The sequence below is a fragment of the Thermobia domestica genome, chromosome 8, assembly GCF_964235325.1.
Source record: "Thermobia domestica chromosome 8, izTheDome1.hap1.1, whole genome shotgun sequence".
Classification (NCBI taxonomy): Eukaryota; Metazoa; Arthropoda; class Insecta; order Zygentoma; family Lepismatidae; genus Thermobia; species Thermobia domestica.
Genome location: NC_137461.1, coordinates 257905749 through 257921749, shown reverse-complemented (window position 1 = coordinate 257921749; position 16001 = coordinate 257905749). Strand labels below are relative to the sequence as shown.

Here is a 16001-nt window from a genome sequence, read left to right as displayed (position 1 = left end):
AAATCTCGTAATAAGCTGAGGAATAGATTTTTAGTAGGCATTGAATGATTCAAAGTCATTAGTTGTTCTCTCCGTCGCAGAGTAAAATGTTTCTTTTCAAATGTGTTGGATTTATAAGCTGTATACATGTACAATATTTATTACTTCTAAACGTGTAATATTAATCCAATAAGATACATACGTACATACATACATTATATATATATATATATATATATATATATATATATATATATATATATATATATATATATATATATATATATATATATATATATATATATATATTGTAGGTAGAATATTTTATCCTAAACAACTTTGTAATACGAGGGGAAGTCTGAAAATAAGTTCCCCAGGTGACTGTGGACAGAGATGGGGAGGTAAGACTAAAAATAGCATCTGACATTTAAGATCAGATGTACACTCATGTCCAAAATTATTGTCGCATGTTTCTAAATATGTTGTTGTAGGAATATAATTTGATAACGAATTCGCCCGGTATTTCTTATAATGTTAGTATGTGTATAATCGGCAAAGACATGTATGTGGTAAATTTCATGTTAAAAAAGCAGTAAATAAGAACAATAAAACGTAAATAAAACTTTCTTGTCCATTTAGCAACATTTTGTTTTACTCATTCTAATTTTCGTATTTATATTTTTTTTTCCTGTGAAATTTACCATAAATATACATTTCCCGATTATACATATAGTATCAGTATTAAAAGCATCCTGCAGAATCAATATCAAAAAAAAATATATTCTTATTATATTCTTATTATTCTTCTTATATTCTTACAAGAAGACAGTTATAGATATGACATGAGTGTATCTTTATTTTTCCACATAAGTACCACGTACATTGAGACGTTACTCATACCGGTCTATAAGCTTCAAAAACCGTTCTAGGAAAAATTCAGGCTCTGCATACAGAAGAAGCATGAAACAGCTTCTGTAACTTCAGCATTGCTTCGAAAGCGCCTCCTGCTGAGCGCCTTGTTCAAAACCGGAAACAGATGGAAATTTGTGTCTGGGTGCGTTGTGCGTACAACCGCTGTCTTGTTTCCCCTCATTGCTGTTCGCTTTCGTAGGGAAAACGAGAAGAAAAACTTAACTCCCCCTCGTAATTACCGTAACATCTTCCCATTATCTTCAAAATTATTTAATATTTAATGAGGACCGATGATCTCATTCATACATCAAATAAAGAAGAATAAGTGAAAGGGAAAAACATGTGAAGGAGGAATACGAGAAATGTACGTATTCTTTTCTACGAGGCTTGTCAGAAAAGTAAAGATACAACACATTTACACGTTAGGGGGAAATGTACCAAAGTTATCAAAACTGGCAGAAAAAAAATCTTTCTGTCAAATTCAATACTGCTCTGACAAATTCCATTTGCCACACTAAAAGCAGAATTGCGAGCATCACTGATTAAACATGCTGCGTTATCTAGTCGTTCTTTATAATATCCTCAAAGCAAACATGCGTTACTTTTAATGTAGGTTACAAGGATTTTTTACCCTCTATATTACAGTAAGTGTATACTTTAATCATCTGTCACTTATTTGTGTTTGCTTCATCCAGCCGTTGTATAAATCAAAGAAGTAAATTATTTACTTAATACCTTTCATATTCGATGTTTATGCTTTGAGCATGGAGACTCTGGTTTCATTTCACGTCATGTGAGTCTGTGATGGAGATACAACATCTATGAATTTCCTCGGAATTCTTTTATTTGCCTCCAATTCGTCATATAACTAATTCTTCCATAATCATTTACTTACATTTGTCATTAGTCTCTCAGTCTACAAAGCATAATGATGGCGCTAAACTTCTTTTCTTAAGCATTTTTTTTCCTCTTCATTCGTAATCGCATTGAAATTGATCTTATTTCCCTGTATGTTGTAATTTAACCCAGCATCGTGCAGTAGCTACTTGAATTAAGAAGTAGTTGATCATTAACAAAACAAAGGAGTTTCGTTTCACATTGTAAAACTACATAATAGAATTCTAAATTATCTGAATCTAAGTGAGTTTCATTTCACACTGTGAAACTACACGGTAGAATCTAAACTACGTGAATCCAAGTGAGTTTCGTTTCACATTGTGAAACTACGGTAGAATTTCAAACTATGTGAACCCAGTAATTAAACGGAAGTAATAGCTGTATAACTTTCTGGTACGGGAGACCCCGCTTCGATTCCTGGTCGGAGCTGATGTGATTTTGATCCAACGTTAAGCCGTAGATCCACGCCTCGCTTCTGAAAGGGACTCGAATCAACCACCGATGTGTAACTTTCGGCTATAGAAGAGCGATAAGCTCAGAGATGGAACATATTCATCGAACATTAAATCCATAATAATCCTTCTCGTTTAAATTAAACAACCCAATCTACTCTGATGTTCACACTATTCAGTTCGTGCAAAGAACAGGCATTTCTAGTTAGTCTATAAAGAGCCGCAGTAACGTATGCCTACCAACTGGGCGGCCCGGTTCGATCTACGGTGTGGCAAAAAATTTTCTCGTCCTACCTTCGTTCTAATGCGTCTCAGACTCACTCAGCCTCTGTAAAATGGGTACTTGTGGGGCAAAGGGGGCTAAAGAGGGCCGTGTGTAGTGCAGTACCATCTGTATAGTCTAAGTCTCTTAAATGTGAAGCTTTACTTCCACAAAGCCCTTGGGCTTTTTGTATCATGTCCCGAATAAAGGTGCGCGGGTTACATATCTTTACCTTAATCCATAGAATGTAATTAGGATATGTTAAACATTCCATTTCATTAACATCATTTTGCATTTCAGGTTGTTCGAGCAGATATGAAGGAATTACGAGATTTAGATTTGGGTGGTGCACCATACGGGTATACACCTTTCTGTGATAGCAGGAGAGAGATGGAAGGATTCCGGTAAGTGTATAGAGAGTGCTAATATTAACATTGCCATATATATATTATATTATGTTATATTATATTATATTATAATATATCAAAATGGTTCGAGTTCTTATAAGATAGTAATTAGTTATTAACTGTAAAAGTAGCAGGCGGTGGATTATTTTTACCTGTGTATTCAACATTTTAATCTTTCTTCCAGGATAAAGTGTTTCGTAAGAGCCTTTGATTTGATTTTTTTACATTTTCGTTTGAATGTAATGTTTGCTTTTGTTCTATTATAATATCATTTATTGTATTTTTATTTTAAAAAAATTGTTTTGTATGGGCAGATTTCATTACCCCTCCCTTTTTCCCTTGATACTAGGTTTAGCCCATTTTTATTTTACCCAAAATTTCGCTTCAGGTTTGTTTTTAGTCTGTAACTTATGTTTTTTAGTGTTACTTCTATATCTTATATAAACACTGAAGCTTACAAGACCATTTTGTAGTCTTAGTGATATCAGTTTCATCCTTTCTTGAACTTGTAACGTTATATTTTTATATTTTAATTTGTTACATTTATAGCCCACAGTTCGAATCACAAGAATTGGTAAATACGATTAAACACCTTAATGGTTATGACTTTTATTCTTATTTTATGCATAATTATTCTGTTGCCATAGCAACAATAGACAAATACTTATCTTCTTTTTAACAACTGACATTACCTGATTATCAATATAAAATCAACGTATATATTCTACAATTTTTTCTTCTTCTTATCAACAAATTGTGCACTTTTAAGCGCCGTTGCCCAAAATAACTACAAGAAAATGGAAGTAATTTATAGGTTAAATATACAGTCTCGTAAATTATACATTTTATATATATCAGTTACTTCTACATATGATATAAATGTCACTTTTTTATAATTTGATACTACAGTGCCATAATTTTGGATAAATATTTGATATTTTACTTTATTTTCTAGTAGTTCTATTGTGACTTTTTTTTTTTCAGTCATTAATCATTGAAGAACTACTTAATAATATCAGACAAACTGGTAAGAAAAGTTGATGATGGAAACACTGTTTCAGCGCAAGGACGTGAATTTCTTCTGCTTGGTTAGAACGGACCGAGAATCTTGGTTTATACGTTGCTCCGCCGTATAGTTATTTATTTTGTTTGCTTTACTGGTTGGCTGCTAAGTACAATCCTTTTAATTCCTTCGGATAACCTATTGTATCTTCATTTTATTTTGTAGAAGTAGTTTGTGATCCTAAGTTGTGTGTAAATGATAATATTAAGCATTAATTGTATAACGAACTGCGGTGGCTCAGTGGTAGAGCGTTCACCTGTGTTGCATGGGATCCTTGGTTCGATGCCAGCTCGCGCCAAGTGAACTTCGTGGTGGACAAACACCGTGTGCATGGGTTTTCTCGGGGTTCTGTCATTTCCTCCCACTTTCTTCATTTCATTTATTTCTCACCATCACCGTCTCGTTTAGCCTAGCCGACATAACTGTGGGACGTAAATCCTAAAGATTTCATTTTCATTTATTAATTATATAACCTACTTTTAAGAGAAAATGGAACGTTACTTTTGAAGGTACGTAATTATACTAACATCATTTACTGAGATACATGCTGTTATTCCCTTTCAAATGAATAAAGATATAATTGTCTTTAATATGTCTAGAATTCACCCTTCTTAAGTGGTGGAGATAATCGATCGTGAACTTACTAAACACCTCCTATAATAATTTTAAATAATATATATTACGAAGCTAAAAAGAGGTTCTGAGAAATATGAATTGCATTGGTTTCAAATATTTTTCATTGTTGAGCTTACCTAGTCACTCGCACATTCCGAAAGATTTTATGAAGTGGCAAGTTTACTTCCTACGCTTCCCTACTAGTGTCCGTAAATCGAAAGAAAAAGAAAAAAAGAGTAAAATACGAGACGTATACGTAAAGTGACAGTTAAAACTCATGTAGACTGACAAGTAATATTTCTGTGCGTAAGTTGGCTATACAGCTTTCACAGTTAGCCTTCCACTGCTCTTTCAAGGCTGTTTCTCATTGCTTCGTGGAACCTAGTGCGAAGTGGCTCGTGTTCACAATGGCTTCGCCGATTTAGAATCCCGCCAAATGCAAAATGCGCTTTGTCTTGCATTTTCTCCAAACACAAGATAAGCACCCAGAGATATTCACAAAGCACTTGCTCCCATTTATAGAAATAATATGAGTAGGCAACATATAAAGAAGTGGTCAGGAATATCCTCATCATTAAAGACCCAAACTTTGTTTTAAGTCTTGGTCGACACATCATAATAGTGTAACCAAGTCTCGTCACCTGTCACGATGTTGTTCACATATCAAGATTATCCCTCATCAAACATTTGCATCATCTCCCGGCACCATGTCATACGTCGTGTCATCTGCTATGCGAACCCAGAGGCAACAAAGTTTCTTCACGTGCAAATGATCGTGCAGAATTGAATGAATTGCTGGTGCATTTAGGCCTAAGGTATTCTCAGTCTGCTGGGAGGTTTACTCGGCTGTCTTCGTCAAGCATTTTCCTAACAGCAGTAATGCTTTCCTCCGTAACTGACGGTCGTGGCCTTCCCACCCACTCTGCGTCCTTTAAAGAGAAATTTTCCCTTTGGAATTCTCTGTCTTGAATATAGTCGTACGATGTGGACAGACATCACCCAGTGCAAGAGTCCTTTCTTCTAAGCACTGGTCTCCACGTTTAAACCATGTGCGAAGTTATACCGCAAAATTGCTTGTGTCTCGTTTCGTGACCAAAATGCCATAAGAAGCACTTTAGATTCTCACTGTTAATGAATAACTCAGCCCATCGACTTGGCGCAGCAGTTACTGTGCAAGTATGAACATGTCGCAGCATGCATCAAGAAACATACTCCTGCAACACATGGTTGCGTCGTATTGCAAAACTTTCCTACTACCCTTAGAACATTTTTAAATGAATTCTAGCCGTTGTAACCTTACTTTCCGAATCCGTCTCATACATTACGTTGTTATTATTTTAAATTTTATGTATTTGGTCGTCATTTTAGTGTACAACGACAGTTTAAAGAATACGGAATGAAATGCAGTCAGAAACAAACATACTTCTTGGACATACACATGAAGTTTGCTAGAGATCTAGTGTGGTAGACCGTTCACACGACGACAGTTGTGAGTGATCTGAGATAAGTCGTGAGTTTAGAGGTAATTACTTAGAAATGCTCATTAGTAATTCAAATAGGGTAGGTTGATTTGGATGTTCAGTATAGATAGGTTTATGCATGGTTAGTTTTCTTCCAGGTTTTGGAAGCAAGGCTACTGGAAAAATCATCTTCAAGGCAGAAGATACCATATCAGTGCTCTGTACGTCGTCGATTTGAAGAAGTTCCGACGAGTTGCAGCGGGAGACAGACTTCGTGGACAATACCAAGCCCTTAGTCAAGATCCTAATAGTTTGTCCAACTTAGATCAGGTATGTTAAATGCCATTGTATTATTATTATTATTATTATTATTATTATTATTATTATTATTATTATTATTATTCAAAAGTTTTGGTAATTCTATCAATGACGGTATCTAATAGCCGTCATTGAGTGACATACAACTGCACGAACTCAAAACTAACTACATTTTATCTTTCTATTGTATTTTTTCATAAGTGCATGAATTCGACAAATGTGTAGACTTCCTTCTTCAAAGTGTGCGGACTAACTTAGAGCATAATTTACGTAGGACTTTCATAAACGTAGATGATCTTTTGTTGCTGCTTTCTGTAACGTGTGATGTTTCAGCTTTACGTTATTATTCTTACCTAGGCGTGATGCAAATTCGATTTAGCACGTTGTAATTTTTTAAAATATTTTTTGTAAATATGTCGAGATGGATTTATGAAATTTTGCTACTTGGTGCATTCAGGCACGTATTTATATATTATGCTCCCCTGTGCTGTAAATAATTTTCCAGTGTCGGGTTCCAAATGGAAGAAAGTTATCACAGTGGATGAATCATATGTCCATCTTACTGCTGGTGGTCACATTTGGGCGATCACATATCGCAACATTTACGGCAAGGGGCGTAGCAGCTGTTCGTCAGTGCAGGGAAAGTTCCCCTCGTTGCTTTATGGTTGTTACAGGATTTGGATATGAGAGTAAGTTGATGGTATGCAAGGTGAACGAAAACGTGAAGGTGAATGGAAGATACTTCCAAGAATCCATTCTAACACCTATCTATCGAAGAGACGTCCCACAATTGTGTGGAATGGATGATGATCCATATGAACAATGCTTCGAGTCATACCGCCAGAACATCATTACTTTTTTTTTTTTTTTATCAGGAAATGGCAGAAGAATTAGGAATTTGTGTCATTCCGTTTAAAGACATTCCTACGAAAAGCCCAGATGCCAGTCCAATGGATTTTTGCGCATTTGAACTGTTTAAACGACGACTTCAACATCACCGCCCACGCGTCCTGGATGATCTATGGACAGCATGCAGGTAGGAGTGGGACAGAATTTCCATGTCTGTCCTGCGTCGGAGCTTGCTGCGATAAAGACTGCGATGCTGTGTGATAGTCCGTAATGCTGGAAGTTCAATATAACATGGTCGGTGGTGACGGCGTAGTATCTCTTTAAGATGAATATCAGTCAAAAATGGTCGTATATAAAGCAAACATTCTTTTTTTTTTTTTTTTTTTTAAGTGGAGAAAAATATAGCAAAAGGAGATTTTGTTGTTATTACTTTTTATTAAATAACTAAAAGCATCGCGGCTTAAACCTTGCTTCTGGATATTTGCTTATAAGTTAATATTCATGAAATAAAAATTAAGCATTGATTTTTCCTTCGTTGCAGGATTTGCCCAACAACATGATTCACCAAGTAAATATAAAATCTTTGCCTCAGGAATGGTTGTGGTGTGAAACATGGTGTGACGATGACTCTAAGAAGTATGCTAAAACTATTGATTTGGTAAGTATATAATTCAGACACTCTTGTTTATATTTGCTTCACAGGAACATTTAACCTAATAATCGTGTTAGTAGTTCGGAAGACTATTATCCAAGTGGCAGAAGGGTATTTTTCGTTTAAAGATTCCATCTAGGAAGCAATATTCTTTCTTTAGTATGTTGTGCTATGTTCTTGAATCCGTTGATGTCATTAGGATTAGATTAAGTGCAGGGAATAAAAGATTTATAGCCTAAAAGGCTACCAGGGAATTCATTAATAAAGATTGGAGAGCAAGTGATGTATAAAATGTGGCTGTTACTTAACAGTTACTAACACAATATAGTAGCCATTAAGAGTAAATATGGCTTAAAAAAATATGAAAGGTATTGAAGAATAATAATTATAGAGAAGGCACACAAGAAATGGTATATATATATATATATATGTCGCCAGATCGCCAGTGGCGACTAGAAATTTAGAGCTAGCGACCAGTGTTCAGTAGGAGTGGTTTCTGCCTAAACTCACGGAGCTGCGCAGTTTCTGCTTCAGAGGAAAATAATTGCCACTGAGTGAGAGAAAACACAGAATGTGAAGTCTTCAAAACTTTCGTTTTCTTATTTGACGTTGAATCAGACACTGAAAAAGATTTACAGTGAAAACCATTACGAGATTCCCGAATTTACTTCCAATTGTCACATTTTATCCAGTTTTACTTGTGAGTACTGTTTCATGTGCGAGAGGCTTCAGCAGTCTCAACAGAGTTAAGACTGTCTACAAGAATTCACTGAAGACTGCACACTGGATGATTTGCTCACAATTTCCATCAGTGGCCCTTCCCTTAAGGACTTTGATCCGAAAACTGCAATCGACATCTGGTACTTCAGTGCAGAGAGAGAGAGCATTACAGAAACGAGAAGTCTTAAAGTAAGATATTTTTTAACGTGTGTATGAATTGTCCATTTCAAAATTGATTACCTGCTTGGGTCCCGGGTTCGATCCCAGCCTCCGCCAAGTGAACTTTGTGGTGGACAAATACCGTGTGTGTGGGTTTTCTCGGGGTTCTCTCGTTTCCTCCCACTTTCTTCATTCCACCATTTCATTCATTACTCATCATCACCGTCTCCTTTAGCCTAACCGGCATAATCCTGGGACGTAAAACTTAAAGATTTCATTTCATTTTTTTTCAAAATTGATTACCCTGAATCTGATTGTCTGTTTATGAAATTTTATGCCCTGATGCAGTCTCTTTCTTTGTCGAACTAAAGGCCGTGTAATAGGGGAGGCCTCTTATAATTTGTGAGAGATATTGGCGATCATTTTTGCATTGGCGAGTGCGTCTGACTTTGAAATTTTGCGCCTTGTATATATATATATATATATACAGGGTAGTAATGGGGACACTGCCGTAGTCAAGTGGGTAGGGCGTTGAACTCACGTCCTCGTGGTTCCGGGTTCGATTCCCCTCCGGTGCGCAGACGTAATGTTTTGCACCGTAAAGATAAATAAACTTTCCGCAGAACTGCGCTATATTTTAAAAATTTTATTTTAATAAAGGCGCAAATGCTGCGCACGTCTGTAAAGAAATTTGTCTTATTTATGGGCGGGATAGGTTGTCGAAAACAACAGCCAAAAGATGGTTGAGTCGCTATCGTTCTGAAAAATTTCGATGTCCAAAATGTGTCTTCCGGTGGGTGACAAAACACACAAAAGTGGATGATATCCGAAATGACCTAAATAACAATCACCGAACACTGTTAAATCATTTGGAAAAAACTGGCTACAGAAAGAAGATCGACATTTGAGTGCCACATGATCTAACTCAAAATCTTTCCTCGGTCGAATTTCTGTTTGTGCACCTTTATTAAAACGCAACGAACTCGAGTCATTTTTGAGGCGGTTAGTCACGACTGATGAGAAGTGGATAACCTACAACAGAGTGCGAAAAAAATCGTAGTGGAAGCGAGGAGAAGCTTCACGGTTTTTGGCAAAGCTGACAGTGACGCCCAGGAAGGTTCTACTGTTCGTTTGGTAAGATTGGAAGAGCTTTGTACGTTACGGGCTGTTACCGCCGGGTAGAACCATGGATTGGACCTGGACTGTTGATAAGTACCGCGAGTGCATGTGGCAATTCAAAAGAAACTGCCGGAACCGGTCAACAGAAGGGTATGGTATACGACTGAACGGCAGACTGCATAAATTTTTAACAACCCGTGAGAAATTGAGAGAACATGCCTGCCTTGGAGATTTTAATTTATCCACCGTGTAGTTCGTAGCTGGCAACGCCAGTCTATCATTTGTTTCGCTCTCTGCAGAACTCCTTGAATGATGTTAATTTAGTTTTAAAAGAGGCCTCTGAAAACCACGTGTCACAGTCTTTTGACCAGAAACTACAGGAGTTTTGTAGCAAAGTTCTATGGTGCTGCCCGAAAAATGGTAAATCTTTAAACAAAATAGTGCATACGAGGGGGTGCTGATAAAGAAAAAATTGAGCTAGGAAGCTGAAATTCCCACACTATTCCACATATTCCCCTAGTAAGTCAATGCATTTGCAACATCTGTCCTGCAACTTTTTACATCCTTGTAAGTAGAAGTCTTGTATGCTGCTGTAACCACTCATCTATAACTCAGTTGCCGCTTGAACACTCTAAAAACGGTGACCTTTGAGATGTTTTCTGAGATTCGAAAACAGATGATAATCGGATGGAGCCAGGTCAGGCGAATAAGGGGGATAAGGCAACACTTGAAAGCCTAGGATGGCAATGTGTTCTGTGTTTCAGATGCCGTGTATGAGGAGGCATTGTCGTGCAAAAGCAGAACACCTTTGGAGATCTTACCACGACGTTTATCCTTGATATTTTCGTGCAACCTCTTTAAGAAACCACAGTAATATGCTGCATTAATGAAAGATAGTGCACCAGCAGGACTCCGTCCTTATTCCAAAAGATTGTTGCCATTTGTTTCTGTTCAAATCTCTGCACACGGCATTTCTTTGGCCAGGGAGAATAACTGTGCCTCCATTCCTTAGACTGTTCTTTAGTCTCGGGATAATAAAAATAAATCCACGTCTCATCAACAGTTACGAGTTTCTCCAAAAAACCAACCTCACCTCTTGCAGAATGTTCCAAAACTGTCCGCAAAGTTCTCACTCTTTCCTGCTTTTGTTCCTTCGTCAGACGTTTGGGGATCCACTTTGCTGCAACCTTATATCCAAATCATGATGAATAATGGTACTAACTCTTTCACGTGATATGTCCAAACATATAGCAATCTTTTTGGCTGATATTCAACCATCTTCCGTAATCATGTCCTGGATGGCTTGCACATTTTCGGGAACACAAAAACAGGCATGCCACTGGGTTTCGCACTTTCAACATCAAAATGACCAATTCTGAAGTTTGCCACCCAACGTTTGACAGTTACATATGACGACCCACAGTTCCCCAAAGTTTGTTTCATTTCATCGTAGATCTGCGTCGCACCTTTTCTTTGAAGGAAGAGAAACTTCATGACGGTTCTGTGCTCCTCTGGACTGAAGCTTGCTGAAGGTGCAGCCATGTTCACTTCTGAGATGAAAAAGAAAAGGATGTTCATATCATAGAACATTGTATTTTGCAACATAGTCTATATAGATCCTGCTAATTTCAGCTTCCTAGCTCAAGTTTTTCTTGGTAAGGCGCAATCTTTATCGGCATCCTCACGTATGTAGCCTCATAATGGTATTTTCAAATTGCAATAAATATATACTCAATTTTGAACTCTAAAGGCTGAATACATTTTAGACAACCTGATATTAATTGATATATCACATCAAGCTGAACAAAATGGCATACTTGAGTAGGAATTGTCATTTATAGTTTTGAATAAAATCAAGAAAAACAGTTTTATGATGTTGAAAAATCCAATCGCTGCTAGTCTGATGCAGGTGATCGTGTTTAATCTGGTGAAACAGTTTTTTTTTTTTTCTAATGTACACCCTGTTTCAAAAAGAATATACGTATTACGAAGGATTATTTTGTCCAAACTATCGATCGCTGCGCCTCGGCTCGGCTATTGGAGAAACGAATACATAGTCTAGTTTATATTAATAGCCGCTAGATGTCAGTTGTCTTCTGTTTTGCTTGGTAACCGTCATATGTTTAAAATGGCTACTCCGCAGCAATCATTTTGTGTTCTCGAGTTTGGAAAGTGCAATTCCGTGATTACAGTGCAAAGACGTTTCAGGTTGAGGTACCAAGTTGATCCTGAACATTCGCAGATAGTATCGACAGTTTATAGATACAGGATGTGTATGTAAAGGAAAGAGTCCTGGTCGCCCTCGTGTTCTTGAAGAAAATGTTGCATGAATTCAAACTGCTTTCCATCGTAGTCCTTCAAAATCAACTCGTCGTGCCAGTCAGGACTTACAAGTGTCGACAACAACAATTTGGCGTGTTCTGAGACGTCGGTTGGTTATGAAGCCGCACAAGTTACAGCTGTTACAAGCTCTGCGTCCTGATGACAAACGCAAACGTGTGGCATTTTGTAACGAGATTCTGGATGCTATTGACAATGATAATACTTTTGCCCAACGCATCGTGTTCCGTGATGAAATGACTTTTCGTGTTAGTGGTCAGGTAAATAAACAAAATGTTCGAATTTGGAGCCTAGAGAACCCACATGCAGTCATTGAACATGTACGAGATTCGCCCAAAGTCAGTGTATTTTGTGCGATATCCCGATCTCTGTTTACGGCCCATCTCTGTTTCTTCTTTAATGGAAACACAGTTAACAGTCTCTCGCTATGTTACAAAACTGGTTGTTTCCGAGGCTACACGAAGACAACTTCATTTTTCAACAAGATGGGGCACCCCCTCACTGGAGTGGCCAAGTGCGTGAATATCTGAATGAAACTCTACCGAACCGTTGGATTGGTCGTCAAAGAGCTGGCGACTTAGCATGTCTCAGCTGGCCTCCACGGTCACCGGATTTGAACCCTGTGACTTCTTCCTGTGGGGTTTCGTCAAAGACAACGTTTATGTACCACCACTCCCACAGAACCTGGAAGAGTTGAAGAACCAGATCCGTACTGCCATAACATCAGTGAAGCAGGACATGCTTGCCCAAGTATGGGAGGAATTTGAGTATCGATGTGATATTGTTCCTGTCGCTGATGGAGGACGTATTGAACATCTTTAATTTGAACTTGAGAGATTCGTAAATATGTGTGTAAAATTTCATATTCGTATGTCTTAAAGTTTAATAAATATATGCATTCGAAATACGTATATTCTTTTTGAAACAGGGTGTATATAGAAAATATGCTGTTTTAAGTATCAGATTGTATCTATCATTGTTTGATTTCTCGTAACAATGACGCACAAATAACTTGTAATAACGCATCAATAAGTCATCTTTCAAGAAAACCAAATTTTAACTTTACTCCTATGATTTGTCGTTAATATCTCTTAGATGATTTTTATATTCTGCATTTTTCTGTCTTTATTGCTGATTTTGTGTTCTTCCTTTGTAGTGTAACAATCCGATGACGAAAGAAGCCAAACTGACAGCAGCCATGAGAATTGTTTCTGAGTGGAAAGACTATGATAATGAAATCAAATTACTTCAGGAGCGGGTGGCAGCTGAGGAAGAGAAAATGCATGAAGAAATGTTGTCAGCTGATTTATTAAAAGGTCAGTAGATGTATAGCAGGTCGTCTTGACGTGCAACTACAGAATTTGAAACTTTAAGCTCATAAAATGTGTAAACTATTTAGGGCCAGCACCACCAGTTAAAACTAGTAGTATTTTCATTAAATGTGATGTGTTTTTTTGAGTGAAGCTCTTTAACCACTCAAACGGTGTGACGTGTGTGAACGTCACGACGTAGCCCCAGTTCTCACTTAACGTTTGTATTGTCTGTTTTTAGTGGTATGATTTTATACACTTTTACAAGGGTAGTCTCAAAAGTAGCCGACCTCATAAAGTATCTTTATCAACATAGTCTCGTTTTAGCTCGGTACACTTTTTCCAGTGATGATCAGTAGCTTCGATACGCTGTTTATAGTGTGAACCGTCGAGTTCCTCAAAATAGCCATTAACCACAGACTCCACCTCTTCATTGTCGCAAATCTTTTATCACCGAGCCATATTTTCAAGTTTGGAAAGTGAAAATAATTGAGGGAGCTAAATCTGGGGAAGAGGGTGCGTGAGGAAGCATTTCGAACTTTAACTTATTGATTTGGGCCATCGTAATAACGGATGTGTGAACTGAGGACCTATCGAACTTCGGGAGTGAAAATTTATCGAGTTGTCATCGGTTACTCGAAACCGTTCGAGTATTTGAAATTATCAAAGTTTCGGGTATTATCGAAATTTCGAGTATTATCGGAGTTTCGGGTATTATCGAAAGTTCGAGTATTATCGAAGTTTCGGGTATTATCGACATTTCGAGTATTATCGAGGTTTCGGGTATTATCGAGGTTTCGGGTATTATCGACATTTCGAGTATTATCGAGGTTTCGGGTATTATCGACATTTCGAGTATTAAGGAAGTTTCGAGTATTATCAAAAGTAGTGATGGACAGTTCGGTTCCTTCACCTCTCCAATGATTCCTTCTTGCAGCCAAACTAGTCAAACAACTTTTTTTCATCTGATAAGTTATTGCAAAGTTGTATTTGTCGAAATCATATGAAAAATTATTTTTTCTGCCTGTCCGTTATTGGCGCAATCGGCAAAGTGGTTATTAGTAGACTAATAGTGTCTTGGGTTTCAATTCCATTCGGGTGATGCATGTTTTCTCTTCTTCTTTCTCTCTTCTGACAGACTGCTTAAACCTTGTACAGATCTGTGGGGAAAAAAACTTTTCCTTCACTTCATTGCTAAGGAGAGAAGTTTTAATTTGAACACTCTGCATATATGTAATATATATTATATACAACTATGATAACCTCGAATGCATTGTTTCTTCCAAACACTCCGATAATCCCGAACTTTTCAAAATATTCAAGCGACTCGACAAATGCGATCATATTGATATATTTCTGTATTTGCTGCTTTAAAACAATTCGAGACTCTCGAACAGATCGAGTGTCTCGAAGTTGTCTAATGTTTCTTACATTTCGAGTGCCTCAAACACTTCGAGAATCCCAAACATTTCGGGAGTCTCGATCATTTCGAGAGTCTCGATCATTTCGAGAGTCTCGATCATTTCGAGAGTCTCGATCATTTCGAGAGTCTCGATCATTTCGAGAGTCTCGATCATTTCGAGAGTCTCGATCATTTCGAGAGTCTCGATCATTTCAAGAGTCTCGATCATTTCGAGAGTCTCAAACATTTCGGGAGTCTCGAAAGTTAGATAATTCGATAAAATTAAAATTCTTTATCGATGAAACGGTTTTGAAATTTTATCGAATTGTTATCGATTACTCGATTATCGGAACAGCCCTAGTGTGAACTGGTGCATTACCTTCATGAAACAACACTTTCTTTTTCGCCAATGCGGCCGTTTTTTTTTTTTTTTTCTTGATTTCGTCACTCAAACGCTTCAATAAGTTTGCATAATACTTGCCATTGATTTTCTTTTTTCAAGATAATCAATGAAAATTATCCTACGCGTATCCCAAAAGCTGACTCCATGACTTTGCCAGGAAATGAAACTGTCTTAGCCTTCTTTGGAGCCGATTTTCCCCATTCAGTCCATTGATTTGACTTACTTCGTCTCATGTGTAAAATGATGAGTCCAGTTTTCATTCATGATTATGAATCGACGCAAAAATTCGCTTTTATTGTTGTGAAACATTGCCAGACACTCGATTGAAACATCCTCACGACGCTGTTTTTGTTCCATTGTGAGCAACGCGGCACCCATCTCGCGCAGTTTTCTCATGTCCAAATTTTCTGTTAATATGCGATGTACAGCACTTTTTGAAATAACACCATGTCTGCTAGCTCGGACACTTTCAGTCGAGATCATCTAATCCATTTTTTTAAATTTTCTTCACCATATTTGGCGTGGTCGACCAACGCGGTCGGTGCCACCCAATATTTTATTGTTGTAAACGTAGACGACTCCCTCAGAGTAGAATCTTACCCGGCTTTGATATTAATTCGACTGAAACTTCTCAAATAAAGGTATTGTATCACATAACGATGATCATTTTTTCCATGTTTAC

At 37.4% G+C, this 16001-nt stretch overlaps 1 protein-coding gene across 1 annotated transcript in view; it reads left to right on the top strand.

The window, feature by feature from the left end:
* Uggt (UDP-glucose-glycoprotein glucosyltransferase) overlaps positions 1 to 16001 on the top strand; it is a 126012-nt gene that overhangs the window by 104543 nt on the left and 5468 nt on the right. The window contains exons 24-27 of the mRNA XM_081767866.1: positions 2803 to 2906; positions 6206 to 6377; positions 7756 to 7872; positions 13361 to 13520. Coding sequence (XP_081623992.1) covers positions 2803 to 2906; positions 6206 to 6377; positions 7756 to 7872; positions 13361 to 13520 — 553 coding nt within the window. The remainder of the gene's footprint in view (positions 1 to 2802; positions 2907 to 6205; positions 6378 to 7755; positions 7873 to 13360; positions 13521 to 16001) is intronic.